This window comes from Sinohyriopsis cumingii, chromosome 13 (assembly GCF_028554795.1).
Source record: "Sinohyriopsis cumingii isolate HCF-2022 chromosome 13, ASM2855479v2, whole genome shotgun sequence".
NCBI classification, from domain to species: Eukaryota; Metazoa; Mollusca; class Bivalvia; order Unionida; family Unionidae; genus Sinohyriopsis; species Sinohyriopsis cumingii.
Window position 1 is genome coordinate 59138282 of NC_142973.1, and position 15693 is coordinate 59153974.

A 15693-nucleotide genomic window follows, 5' to 3' on the forward strand; every position below is an offset into this window, starting at 1 on the left:
AGTATAACGGGAATTTTTGTTTCCATGGCCTAATTTGCGACTACAGATTGCATGTCTTGCGTGCTACTCCACGGTACACACCAGTGATGTGACAGCGTTCGCGTACTTTGGAATGAATGGAGGTAAAACCGCGATCGCAGATACAGCAATGTGTGGCAGCGTAAAACCTCGCGAATGTTATCGTTATTCATGGTCATGTCCGTGGTCTATAGAACCGTCGGTTTTCACGGCAATGTAAAGACATTCCAAGTCTGTGTAGATGATATATGGTACATTTATGTTTCGTTGTACTGTATTAATTTCGAAATGTTTTACCAGGCTTTGAAATGATAGTGAGTTGCGGCTTTTCGCTGATTCCGCAGCAGTAAAAGTCGTACTCATCAAATAGCTGTAGGGTACTACAGGCATACATGCAACGTCTGCATGAAAATGAATTACCCTATACTCACTATGCCTGTATATTATTCGTTGAAATTTTTTGATCCACACATAATGGTAAAACGACTGCGAAATGTGAAACAATAACAAATCAGTATTATGTCTGCCTGTGCCTACACATTGCCTAATAGGTTGCATGCCTTTACTCCAAAACAATACGTTAACAGATATTCCAGGATTAAGTCGTTCAAGCTTGCCGATATCACTGGCTTGTATCGGAAAATCTAAGTTAAACTAAAGTTCAAACAGATAGGATTTGCGAGACTGGTATGTATTCGCGCACGTAGAATACAGTGCAGACTTGAGTACGCGATCAAAACATCTGTTGTCAGAAGTGAAATTTTACAATAAAATGTAATGCGCTGTGACAGTGTTATTATCTTTCTAAAGGGAGGCCACCAACTGTGACGGAGTATGGTGACGTGAGAGTAGTTGTGACGGGGATGCTGGAAAGGTTTTCATGTTTGAGAAAATATTTGTACTCATTCTCGTTTTGTCAGTGACGTATCTATATTTATGTAAGTAATCATGACTTGCCATTATTTGAGCATTTTTTTTTCTAAGGAGGGGAACTCTTGTGTTTGATACCTAATCAATTCTAAATTGTACAAAATTATCTCTTCCCATGCTAGCGTTAGTTCATCTAAATTTTGCTATTTCATCTTCATGTCAGCCACACTGAAATCGAGATTTTTAATCGCTCAACAATCGCTGTCCTTTCTACTATTCGCAATGAGTGCTCTGGTCTGCCGCTGATATTGGCATCGCATTGATAATTTCTTCTAAAATCTAAAATACTGTGGTTTATACTTTCCTGCTATCAAGGTACCGTGCGCCATTTAGGGGGCCCCGAGTGGCCGAGTGGTCTAAGGCGCTCTCCAATACGGATCACTGCCATCTCACCTCTGTCTGCATGGGTTCGAGTTTTGGATTCGGCCAATGTTGGTATGCAAGAAAGCTTGCCAGTAGCTTCTCGTGGGTCGGTGGTTCTTTCCGGGGTTTTCCCGGGTTCTTCCTCCGCCATTAATACTGACCGTCATGTATAGCCTGTCGTGTGCTAAAAAATGGCGTTAAACACAACAACAACAACAGTGCGCTATTTGTTTCTAGAAATAAAAATTGCCCCCACTTAGTAAGGTAAGCAATGTGACAAAGTTAGTCTACAATCATTCTGAAGCTCGTCGTCTCTTTCAGATGCGAGTCGAAAGCTTCGACTCTCTGAATTACGTCTAAAGGTATTTGTAGCGCTATTGCACAAACTGGTAGTTGCCAGCGGATGACGTGCGAATAACAGAATCTTATACAACGACAGCTGCTAAAAATAAAACGTGACGGCATTTCAACAATCAATGAAATATCTGCTCATTTCAGTTTTAATATTATTCATGCAACTTTGTAATGAAAAATATTTAACAAATAATTCGGTTTCACTACGCTGCTTTTAGCAATGAAACATCATCTAGAAACGTGATTGTGATTTTAATAACGTCTTTATGACATAATAACAACTATGTGAATGAGGGCAGCCCAATACGGTCATTATTTACATTCGAGGTTTATTCTTGCTCATGATGGAAAAAAATGAGAACTTACCGATAGCGGCTATAATATGACATTATCTGTGTTTAACACGAAAAAGATTACAGAATGCTGCTTTAATTCATACTAAATGGGACTTGGTTTAAACTATATAATGAGTAACAAAGCTTCACTTTTATATTTCAGGATCTAACGAACAGACATTTAAGATAACTTGTCAGGCTGATGGTTGTAGTGTGGCTTACTTCTGTGAAAATCAGTTACAACAAGTCGTGACTTACTTCAGTGACAATCAGTTACAACAAGGCGTGGCTTACTTCTGTGACAATCAGTTACAACAAGTTTATACAAAGGAAAACGAATGAATAATAAACAAACAGATGCAGTAGAAAAAATATTACAAATATGAAAGAGAAATAATAATGTGCATTTCACTTGTTTAAAAAAATCTGAATACTGTCAAAGGACTCCATCCTGAAATAACAGAACGGCCAATACATAAATAATGTGGGTCTTTGTAGTATTGAGTCTTTCTTCGTTACTTCTTATAATATCGCTCAAAATCAAAGAGAAAAGAAGCTCTCACAGATTTAAAGCAATACCAGGGCCAAAGAAATGGCCAATTGTAGGAAATATAGGTTTGAAACCGGAGATTTTTCCACAATATTTCAAACAAATCGGTGATGCCCATGGCTCCATGTTTCAATTACGGATTTTAAGTAAAACTTTCGTTGTGATCCAGTGTCCGCGGATACTGCATGAAGTTTTTGAAAATGATGAACAATGCGTGAATAGACCAAACTACTTCTTCTCTGAAAACATCTTCAATGGAAAGGATTTAGCTTTTGGTGATTTTGATGAACACCGGCAAAAGTTAAAGGAACTCCTTTTGAAGGTTATGTATAAAACACCGGACTTGAGTGAAGTGACCAGACAGGGTGTAAGCTGTGTGATGAAAACGTTTTACACAGAAATTGTGAAGACGGAAGGAAAGAACTTCAATCCAGATGTTCCTATGAAGACATTTATTTGTGACTGCTTTCAACTTGTAAGTTCAATACTCATTTTTCTATTTTCTACATAATATAAAATGTGGGCGATTTCCGTTCTCTACCTCATGTAAAATGCACGTGATTTCCGTTAAGAAAAGTTGTAGAAAGTCGACACTGCACATGTTGTAAACTTTTCCAAATAGGACCTAATACTGTACATGCAAAAGTTAGCTTATTTTGTTTCTTGCGTCACCCGAATATTTTTTTCTTATTACATTTAATTTTGATCAAAGACATACAGCATTTGAAAATGCTTTATGGATATATTCATTAGAACACCGTGTCGCTATAAAGAGAGGCGCCTTTACCGTCACTTCTGCAGATCCATACAAACCTGTTAAAGAATTCACCATTAGCGTGCAATATGTAGAAACAGCCAACCACAAAAAAGAATAATCAACTGATTTGTGTGTAATGCAAGATAATTCTTTACTTGGTTATATTATTATAGACACGACTTTTTATGCGACATCTAGATTGCCGATCTATTATTGCAGTCGATACTAATGTCTGTCAACGCGCGTGTGTTTGTCGGGGAAGTCGAAATAATAATAATAATAATAATAATAATAATAATAATAATAGCACTGGGACATAATGTCGCAGACATGTAGCATGACATCCCACCCAGTCACATTATCTTGACAACAGGCCGACCAGTCCTAACACTAACCTCTTAATGCTGAGCGCCAAGTGAGGCAGCTGTTTGTACCATTTTTGTATGTCTTTGGTATGACTCAGCTAGGGATCGAACCCATGACCTCATGCATCTGAAGAGGACGCTGTAACCACTAGACCACCGGAACGTTCCGATTTTTTAAAGTAAATACTAGTCTTAATCGTTAGTAATAAAACACTGCTGTAAATAATTACTAGAAGTACTTTGGTATACTAGCACATGCCACTAATTTCTTCAGGAAAATCAGTGAAGTCAGAAAAAGGTTTGGGATTTTAAGAATCGATAGTACAATATTTTGATATTGTCAAGGTTAATGCTATAAATATATGCAGAAGGATTTAAAATGCATCGTTTTCAAGAGACAGAAAGACAGAAACAGAGAGTGAGAGACTAACACGTATGTATATATATATATATATATATATATATATATATATATATATATATATATATATATACACACACACACTTTAACTTTATCCATCTTCAGCATTTTGTTATGTTTGTCTGTCTGTCTGTATCTCTCTCTCTCTCTGGTACATGCGCACAAATAATCTTCCATTCTGCCATAGGCACTCCCTCCCTCGGATTTCGCCTCTAAACATGTTTTGGCCTACATCCGTAAAACATAATAACTGACCATTACAAGTTTGCACCCCACCCCCAAAAATAATTCTGCGGGCTTCCCTGCATTCTGCTCATAAAACGGTTTTTCAATTTGGCTTTATGTTTGTAAACTGCCCTTTAAATTGCCACCACCTAGCCATAGTGTGCTGACGTGCCCTCAGTCAGTCATACTTTTTTTTACTATTTTAAAGTGTTCATGTAATCCATTTATGTGTCAGATGAAATAAAATTCCGATGACAAGAAACAAGGAAAGGATGAAAGCAAAACTTTCGCAAAAAGAAATCACAACCAGTACTACAATTACAATCACCGGAACTAACATTACTATTGATACTGGGTGGCCGAGTGGTCTAAAACATCTCACCTGTCTGCGTGGGTTCGAATCTCCGTTTCGACCAATGTGGGCATATGCGAGATCATGTCAGTATTTTCCTGAGGTTTTCCATAGTTTTTCCTCTTCCAACTATACAGGCCGTAGTGTATAAGGGGTTTCACGGTTGCAACGGAGTTACTGATCGTAGCTCCAATGCGCATGCCCACAAAAAATTTCAGTTCCGGATAGTTCATCGTTCTACACTTGGTTAGCGAAACATAAAGTCAACAAAGGAAGGTATCTTAGCTGTAGATCATTATGGTTAAACCAATGAATCAATTATATATGTCAAGCATATTTTGTTCATACTAGGAGAATAATTATAGACATTAAATCAGATAATTAGATTCGGTGTCCATACTTACATTATTATATCAGATAATTAAATATTTACTTTCCATACTTAAATGATATCAAATAATTAGATTAAATGCACTGTTCATACCTGATAATATAGATGCATCATCCATAATTTCAGATACATTTGTAGGAACATTTCACTCTGCTCTCCGATTTTAAACATTTATTGCATATTATATTCTTCTTTCTCAGTTACTTTCGCAAGGCTAATAGTTTGTTTATAACACGATTTAAGAAAGTTATAACACAAGTTCGATAAGAAAATTCTAACACGAATTCGATACGTCAGCTGATTTGTAATGCTGAATATTTTAAACCAGAAAAGTGTTCTTTTTAAAAAAAATATGGAACACAGTATTTTATTGTATTCAGAGGAACATAACAAAGCAATAATTACATTAGCTACCATAACGATAAAGCAGTGTAATTAATGCAGACGAATGTCATACATTATTCAGATTAAGTAACATGCCCAATGACTTTTTTTTTCATTTTCTTTTTGACTTTTGAAACATCAAATATCGGACGGTACATGCAATAACTTTCAGCATGATTTTTCTTTGCTTATGCTGACACGTAATAACTCTCAGATATTTCTGATTGCTACCAGGAAATTCATCTAGAACAGCCTTTTTAAAATTAGTTTAATTCTGTTTAACTTTCCTTGCATCAATTATGTACGTTTTAAAGGTCCAATTATTTCACAGATTCCGTCATATTACTTTGGTTCGCCTTTTAAATCAATATTGATCCACGTGACCGGATGTAAATTTGCGAACAGTATGATTTAGAAAAGAGACTGCTTGTAAGAACATACTCTACAAGTCAATAATAAATGGATACTCACAAATATTCATATTTGTTGTCTTTATCTATCAGTCACTCTTTCTAACTCAGCATCATTTTATACTCGTTTTTAACCAGAAATATGTTTGTGTAATATACGTATGCGAACACACATGCATTCGAGGATATACATACCCATGCACAGATGAAAGGAGACAGACATACATTCAGACAGACAGGCAGATAGGTGAGAGCCACAAATGTCCTATACATGCATAGTGTGTCTAACATCGTTATTTCTCCAAATTGTATACTCTAAAATTTCCGACCGTTCAAGGAAATAAAATTTAAATAATCATCAAGGAGACTCGTACGTGCGCCTGTCTGTTCAAGCGTAGTTGACATTTGTACATTTTGGAAAAAAACTCGCTATTTCATGAAAAATATAATGAATATTGATAGAAAAGCAACAGTCTAAATCAATAATAAAAGAACCTTAAAGAGTTAGAATTTTTTCTCGTTGTCGTTCAACCTCCATTAACTGCTATGATAGAAGCTGCACAAAATAAACATATTTTCATTAATCTTCAGGAGAGATAAATTGCAAAAGCTTTTTACGCAGCGATACACTTTCGCACAATCAAATAATACAAACTAGAGCATAAGGTAGTAATGGAAAGATAATGAGGTTCTGAAATGGGCAGAGAATAATTATTTGTTAGTTAGTGAAAAAAAATAAAAGATGTAAAAATAATTGATCAAATATGATATAATTTCTTTATAAGATAGTGAGATATCGATCCTGCTTGCATAATTATGCGGTCTGTCACATTTTCTTGATCAACATCTGCCATCTTAATTGACTGACCTATTCGGAAGTGAGTTGCACCGATATGAGTAGTGTAGTGGGGCACTTTAGACTCAATGGGAAATCCAGTCAAAAAGGTGTCCCGGCACTATAGCCTCAAGATTTATAGCCTCAAAAGGAATTAGCATTACAGACCCCCCCCCCTCCGGGCCTGTATAGCCTCAATACTTTTAACTACACCCTGGGCCTCTATAGCCTAAATGGAATTGAACAGTGGAAATAGGGGGTCTGTTTACCAGTGGAGTTGGTAGTGTCTGACGTAACGGTATGGGGAGATTGGTAACAATGTGGCAAATAGCGGAGGTGACGTCACAATACTGAGTAAAGGAGTGGGAGTTAGATTTATATAACACAGGCAATAGACAATATACAAGAGACAAAACACTTATACAACATACTAATCAAATTTTTTTTTGGGTGGGGGGAGGCAAGACAGTCATTTCTTTTCGAGGCCTATGAGTGGCCCTGAAAAGCTCCTTTGGCTTCTTCTTCTACTTTTACGTTCTCCATTTCTTCATCTATCTCCTGAATTTTCCCAATACTCCTTTCTTCTTTTCTTCATTTTCTGGCATCCAGTCAGGATGGCCTATCGCTCTGAATTTTTCCTGGACTTTGATCCAGTTGTTGTTGAGTCCCTCAAACTCTTCTTTTTCTTTATGTTTTCTCTTTCCTTTCTCTCTTTAGTCCAGGTTTCTTTGATCTTCTTGACTTCTTCTGTCAGCACTTTCCTCATCAGTTCTTCTGCTTTCCTGAGCTGACCTACTCTCCACTTTACAAATGACCACTCACTCCATTCCAAGATATCTTCTAAGAAGCACAGCACCTGACTCTCGTGACATGATCAATTGCCTCCTTCAGTGTTCCACTCTCACATAGGGAAGGTGAATGAAACCTCTTAATTTCTTTACTTCTTTCTCTATCATCTCTTTCACATGATCCATGGCTACCTTTAGGCTTGTTACTTGACTTGTCACAAAGTCTTTGGTAACTGGATGCCTCCATTCATGTTCAAGCTTTTCCACTGCATATTAGGCATCCACCATCCAATACCAACTGTCTTTTAAGTTGTTAAATAAAGCCGTGACTGCTATCATCTTCTTTGCGCTTATTCCGTAGAATAGCGCGAATGACGAGCGCTTTGACTTTTAGTTCTAAAGCACGGACATTATCTACTATCCACACAAAGGTATTGAGACACAAAAATAACCACATTATATACTATCCAAACACGCGGAGAAGCCAAAACAAAACCCAATTAAACTATCCACACAGAAGGCAAGTTTAACAACGACACACTATACTATCCACACAAACATACGTGAGTGCTTACAAACCCCAATAATGTACTATCCACACACGCGGAGAAGCAAAATCAAACCCCAAATCTACTATCCACACATACGAAGAAGCAAAATCTAACCAAAACTATATTATCCACACACGCGGAGAAGCAAAATCAAACCCCAAATTTACTATTCACACACGCCAAGAAGCAAAATCATAACCATAATCTACTATCCACACACGCCAAGAAGTAGAAACATAACCATAATCTACTATCTACTGACGCCAAGAAGCATAACAAACCCAAAATATACTATCCACACACGCGAAGAAGCAAAATCAAACCCAAACTATAATATCCACACACGCGGAGAAGCAAAAACAAAACCCAATGAAATCATCAACACAGATGGAAAGTTAAACAACCACACACTCTACTATTCATACAAAACGTATGTGAGCGCTTACAAACCCTAAAAATCTATTATCCACTCAAACGTACGTGAGCGCTTTCAAACCCAATATTATACTGTTCACACAAACGTACGTGAGTTCTTGCAAACACACAGACACACACACACACACACAATATCATTATTAAAGGAGTAAGTGTTTATATTCACACTACTCCACATTCACACATTGGCAAATTGAATAGTGTTTCTTTTCTAAAGTTTTGGTCAGCCATGAAAAGGTTTTTTTTTTTATAAACTCCAGATGCACCTGTTAGTGATGACACCTTCCAGGTCTTCCCCACAAACGCATCTCCTGCTCCAGTCATTATCCCAGTTGACTGAAGTAGATACGAGTGCAGAGGCTTGATGATTAGCCTCAGCACCCCAATCTTCTGTCTCTGAGATAAAAATAACTTCCCTCTCTCTTCTCCTATTCCTAACTCGAGGATGAATTGGCCTCCTTGCTTCCTGTATACGTTGTACTGGTTGTGGTTGTGGCTGTGGTTCAGCTACTGGTTGTGGTGCTGCCATTTCCTGTGGAGGTGCCCTCGTCATGCCCTTCACCTCACAATTTTGTCTCAGTATGAGGTGAGGCAGGACCCCTCTCTTCTTTTCCTCCTCTTCTTTCTTTCTTCTCTCCTCCTCCTCCTTCTCTGTCCTGGCTCATTCAGGAGGCGCCTTGCGTATTCCAGGTGCATCTGGATTTCCAAGAGTTTTGCGAGTCTACTGCTCATTCTTCAATCTTGTCTCGTTGACAATGGGTAGCAAGACTGACCCCTAATACCCAAACTTACATTATCCATATTATCACCCCCAAAAAAAACAACCGCGCGGACCTAAAAGAAACACTCACTCACTTATTTGTACTGACAATCATTATTTTAAAATTTTTGACAAGCGACGGAAACAAAGGGCTTACAGTCACACTTTCTAACCAAGATAAAGAAATCACGTGCTTATAGGCGCACTTCTATTTTTTTTTCTAACTGACTAACATAGCATAGGCAAAAGAATGTGTCTTTCTTTTCTAGAGTATTGGGTAGCCCTGAAAAGGGCTGTTTTTGTGTGAACGAGGAGTGATGGCAATCTTTTATGATCTAAAATTGTGACCTCGTCTGGTGACAGGCTTTCTCACAGGATAGGATTTGCTTCTTCGGAAAGAGAAGGAGAACTCGCTGGTGTCGACACGGCAGTCGACAAAACCTCTGTCAGGTTCATGTTGCTGCTGCTGTTGCTGCTGCTCTCTCTCTCTGTTCTCTCTGTTGTTTCTGACGTCTATACTTCTCCGTCCATTCTTCTTTTTCCCTGTTAATTTCCTCTCTGAAGACCTCTACAATTAGGTCTTCAGTTACTTGTAACATTCTGACATTCTCGTCTCTATCTCTTCAGGCTTCGGTATCAGACTTTGCCTGACACGATGCAAATTCACGTAAGCTTCCTTCAGCTTGGCTAATCTTGAGCACATCTTCGTAGGAGGATGAGTCGACAATGGATGGTCAGACTGGAGACTACCCGGCTTTTATGGTAAAAGCGCGGACGCGAAAAAAGACATCCCTACACGGTTTCGAGTTGGAACGCTAAAATAGTTTGATGTGAGAGATAGAGAGAAGTCAGAGAGCATGGTTCATGATACCCATGGCAAACAAACGACAGACGCATTTTTTTTCTCAAAACACAACATTTTTTATTTAAATAATTAAAAACTAACAATTAACAATTTTTTAAAAAAAATTAACAATTCAATTCAACAATAAATATTTTTTCAACTAACTATCTATTTTGGACAAGGTTGACAACGTTGTGAATTAAACTGAGATTTCCACTGTTGGAAGTCATTGGACCATTGATGTACAATACGTTTCCTAGCTAGAGACAAAAAATAACCATGATGATCACAGAACCATTTATCTACTTTCACATCGTTTCTAGAAGAAGAACGAGGATCAAAATGAGTCACTAAATGTTCTAAGGAATAACCCAGGCTGCGATGATGCAGAAAATACACACAATATTGTCCACACACTAAGGAATCTGTGCCTTGTAATTTCACATTATTGAATTGGGTGGTTCTGAGCATTTCTTCTCATAAAGTCAATGATATCGTCTTCCAAAGGAGGCAATCCATACGAATCGAAATATTCCACACATCCTTCTTGAGGAAAGTAGACGGCTACCCAGTGGGTTCCTGGGAGATGACTGTCGTCCGTGTTGATCACATAAGCTAGATGGTCTTGAGGTTTGCGATGAGGGAGTTCATCTTTAGCACAGACGACAGGATTCCAAGAAGCCGTGTACGAGCTGTGGTTCAAAATGTAATAAAGTTTCCAGTTATCCGTGTTTGTGTTGTTTTCTTTTTCTTGTTTTTTTCTTCGCAGATGATCATAAGTGATCAGTTCAATCCTGACTTTCCCTTTGAATTTGTCTGACAAGTAACCGTTTCTTCGTTTTGTCTCTGCACTCTGAGCCAAGAGAGCTTCGATGTAATAGATCTTTAGTGTCGTTAATGGAGGACAAGAAGGTTTACGCAGGTCTTTATACCACTGCTGCAACACGGCTTCTTCCGAGATAAGACTCCAAGCTTCTTCCAGAGACTCTTCCAATTTTTTTCTTGACTCAGCATCAGACATTTATCGTGTTGAATTTGATTGGGATGATCGTTTTGACATCCATAGCAATCTTCCTTGATTAATTCCGTATTTGTTTCGGCCAAGCGTTTGGCAAAACAGGAGACTAAATGCTGTTCTTGTTCTGGCCATCGCGACTTTATCACGATGTCCTTTTCGTCTTTGTCTTTGGGTTCTCCTTCCATAGTCTCCTCACATTCCATGTCCAAGGATTCTCCACTATGTAATGAGGGATAACAGTCTTCGTGGTTTCTAATAGACTATAACGACTTCTCTCAAACTGTTGATTTCTATGGTATTATCGAATTCGGCATATAAGACGACGTTCACCGTCAGGGGTAGAGCTTCTGCAAACTGAAGTTCCACACGCAGTTGACCAGATTTTATAGGGTGGAAATGTCTCTCGTCACTGCCTTGGTCTGGATTGAAATTAAAAGCCCACAAAGTGTAATCTCCTGTATAATCATCGTACGAAATGTCGTGACTGGTGTTGGTTCCTAACTGTCCCGTGGCTTTGTACAGGGACAAGGACGATCTCAAGTAATTCTTTTGGTTAAAGTTAGGTTCAAAAGGTCGGGTAAACAAAGCCTTGCCATCGCGACTGACTTCGGTTTTGGAGACTCTGTAGTGCTTAAACTGGAATGGAATTTGATCGTGGGCTCCGTTGAGTGCTGCATTGCTCACGATGCCAACGATTAAACGTTTGGGTAACTGTCCTTGGAACAGATGATCTTCGATCATGGATCGGACTCCAGAGGCAATGGTGAAAGTTTTGACTTCCACGCGTCGTATCGGATACTTGGGGGTCGTTCTGATCAAAGTGTAACTGATGTCGTTTCCCACTTTAGATACTTCCACGCGACGCACGTAGAGTCTGGCTTCTTGGATGATGGTTCTTGGATGATGGTTTTGTATTCGTTAGCATGGGCCATCAAATGGAATAAGGTATTGCTACGATTCAGTCTCAGGCGGATATCCACACCATTCAGCAAATAATTCTCTTGCAACCATATGTCCAAATGCAAACGATCCATCAGTTCTAAACTTCATCCTTGCAGGATTTTCTTTCTTCGGTCGTTAAAAACTACATTGCGAGGATCGTAATCTGCTGTCAGGGCTGTGTCGTTAAACGTGTTCTCACCTGCTGTGTCAGCTTCTATACCACTCAAGCATCCAGATAAGTGTTCTTGCTCTCTTTTCCATACGTCAAGAGATTGTCCAGGTACGCTTGGTAAGGGTAAGTATCCATGCTGCTGCTAAACAGTTTGTTATTCAAATACAAATCCACTTCACTGAACAAAGAATGCATAAAATTGTTGACAGGAGCTACTCTAGCATCGGCTCCTGGGGCAGTGTCGTCCGTGTTGATCACTTTGACTTTCAGGTACAAGTAATTGCTATTCAGATCGATGTAATCTTCGGGTTGGCATTTGATTTCTAACTCAATGGGAGCTGAATCCGTCAGAGAGGAAACGGGATGAAATTCGTCTCATTGGGATTCTTGCATCGTCATTATAGTGGGTGGCATGGCAAACAGATCCAGTTCCGACTTGGAACATGCACAAGTTTCTCAGTGCATCATTTCTGTTTCTAATATTTAATAATAAAAAAACGTCTAAGTCTCGAGCAGTTCTTCTTTTCTTTGTCTTTCTAGCTTTAGAAGTGTGAAAACTTGTAAAGGGGTGTTTACTTCGTCGTCTCTTTCTGCCTTGTCCTTGCTGTGGCGTCAATAAAGCAGAAATGCCTGACTCGGTAGCATTCAGGGCATTTATAGGACTTTCTCTTCGGTCCAAAATGTCTTTACCCGTTTGCAGCAAGACATTTTTGTCTGCTCTCAGGAATGCTTCTTTAGGGTTTTGTTTGTCGATGATGACATTTTGGAGAAATTATTTACCGTGTGTCAATGCCGCATCTTTCAAGGCATGCAATCCTCGTGTCACCATCGGTTTCAACACCGGAACCACCAAACGAAAGGCTGATTTTTACATATCTCCTAAACCGTGTCCTCGCTGTCAAGCAACGTCTCGGTACACTGGATACATGACTTACAATTCGTTAGAGAATCGTTTTCGAAAATGGAGTTTCACCGTAACTTTCCCTTTGGAGAATGGAATATTTTGTCCCAGATCTCCTTTTATAGCAATGTTGACAGTGTCAAAATGCGACTTACTGACGGGAAAATAGTGAGGATGTACAAATTGACGGTGTACGTGATAGGTGTTTGCACCTTCCTGGTCATTGACCGTGGTACTATCGACTTTGAAATGAATGACACGCAGTAACGGCACGGAGGTGTGTCCCACCACGTTATACTCCACCACATTAGGGTACAAAAAGATCAAATTGAGTCCTTCGTTCAGTTCTACCGGGTTTCCAAAAGCCATGTAAAAATCCAGATTACTGTTAATCTTGGGGCTCAGATTGTTTGTTACCATTTGTGTATGTCCACCCAAAATTTCAAACAAACTACTATTAAACCTGAGGGACAATCTGCCCGTATCCTTAAATTTCATCATGAGGCGATGAGCCACTTTATTGTACTCAATCTTCACTGTTCTTTTGGCTCTGTTCAGGGCTTTGCCAAAGGCTTAGTCGAACCTGTCTGCAATAGTTTCCACCATATTTTCACCACTAAAATAGTAACCTGAAGGAATTTTCAGTGTGTAGATATTTAAGGATGGATTGCTTGCTGATCTTGTGTCCCCTAAAATCCCGATTTCATTGATTTCTTCTTGCAATTGGGCATTCAGGATTTCCACCTGGAAAGTGTTTTGCTTTTTGGTGATGTTTTTTATTTGTGTCGGGTGAATGATTTCCACCAAAGCCACTTCCCAATGGGCTTCGTGATCTAATTGGATGGCCTGAGGTAATTTGGCCGTGTAACAGCACAACGTGTTGTTGGGAAACACCTCCATGGAACTGTCACTGGGTAAGGTTAAGCAAGATTGGTTGTTATTGTTCATAATTCCAGAGTTCTGTGGCTGTCCGACGGGTTACTATAAGTCAACGGAGTGTCTCCTCCCAAAATGGGGTTGTTGTTGTTGTAGTGGTGACTGACACTGGACGCAAGATTCCCGTTGTTACCGTTCAAGGAGAATTTCAGAGAGGGATTGGGGAGAAGGTAACCGATGCAACTGCTCAATAAAATGGTCCACAATTGTTTGTCTCCTTGTTCCAAACTCAAATTAGCAATGGCTGCACCGATGACACAATATACCACAAAGATTTGGCAGAAAAAGACGGTATACGTTTTAGCACACGTTCTCCACACCACACCCACAAGGGTTGCTTTTGTAGATCTTGCAGAGAAGAACTGGGTGAAGGAGTGGTCGCTGCAATGGTAACAGTAGTTGAGTCTGTGTAAAAAGGGCATGATGGTCACTTCTTTTTGTAGTCGATGACTTGCGATGCGTCGATCCAAGAATCAAAACTGAGTGGATATCATTTCCAACGTACTTTGACTTCTTTGACACATCGTTTGCCCACTTTTTGGGTTCTGCGTTCGAGAATGCTTTCGATGTCGTACACGTCGTCTTCTTTTTTGGTGACACGTTGTAACTCAGGCAAGTAAAACGTTCCTTTTAACACTTCTCCGTTCATGTCTTCCAATTTATAGCCGGCAGGATGACGACCATGCACACGTCCAGTGACATGAAACAATTCGGTGCATCGGTTAGATAAGTAACCTTTGTCGAAAGTGCGTTTGGTTTTGCCAATGCGCACCCAATCTCCTACGGCCAACACTCCGCCTTTCTTGGGGACAGCCTCCGTCGGGGACGTACCAAACAGGCGATCAGAAACGAGCACTTCGTTGTCGGGAGACACTTCTTGCGGGGCACGTCCAGTGCTTCGATGGTAAGATTGGTTGTACGCTTGAACCAGGTGCGGTAAGATGTCGATGGACTTGAGTGTGTGGCGATGTGTAAAATATTTCTACATGCGTTCTTTTAAAGTGCATTGAAAACGTTCCACGATGCTGGCTTTGGTTTCGGGATTCTCGGTGGTGAAAAAATGGATGTCACGTTTCTTTAATTCTTTTTAGAAAGCTTGGTTCAGAAATTCGGTGTCTTTGTCCGTTTGCCATCGAAGAGGGTGACGACCACTTTGTTTCAACACCAGTTGCAAGGCTTGCACTAACCCGCTGCTCGATTTCGAAGTCAATGGCACGATCCAGGGAAATTTGGAAAAGACGTCAATAACACAAAACAAATGTTTGTAGCCGCGATTGTATGTGGTTAAATGAGAGTCGTCGGCTAAATCGGCTTGCCATTGATGATCAATGCCTTCCACTCGGGTGCGACTACTGGAAAACGTTCCTCGAATGGGTTTGTGTAAAGTGTAGGTAGCTTCTTCTTGTAACTATCGTTGCACTTGACGTAAAGGGAGACTTTTCAGCCGGGTTTTAGCAGTACGATGATATTTCTGAACTCCTCCGTAACCTGCAGGATTGGATGGATCGTAGCAAATGTTGGCTAACACCTTCTCCATTTTTTTTTAATAAGTCACCCACTCTTCGCTGATGCTACTTTGAATGGGACGAAAGGGTGGATTGGAAAAGGATTTATGTGCCACGGGAGTAGAAGTCGAAGCTTGTGGTGAAGGTGGTA

The 15693-nt window shown here is 39.6% G+C and overlaps 1 protein-coding gene across 3 annotated transcripts in view; it reads left to right on the forward strand.

Annotated features, from left to right (window-relative positions):
• Window positions 1–15693, forward strand: part of LOC149785662 (cytochrome P450 2D27-like) — a 161827-nt gene that overhangs the window by 39462 nt on the left and 106672 nt on the right. For all 3 annotated transcript variants that reach the window (XM_089979486.1, XM_089979488.1, XM_089979489.1), the window contains exon 2: window positions 2164–3025. In XM_089979486.1, the coding sequence (XP_089835612.1) occupies window positions 2483–3025 (543 nt within the window). In that variant the 5' untranslated portion in view covers window positions 2164–2482. The remainder of the gene's footprint in view (window positions 1–2163; window positions 3026–15693) is intronic.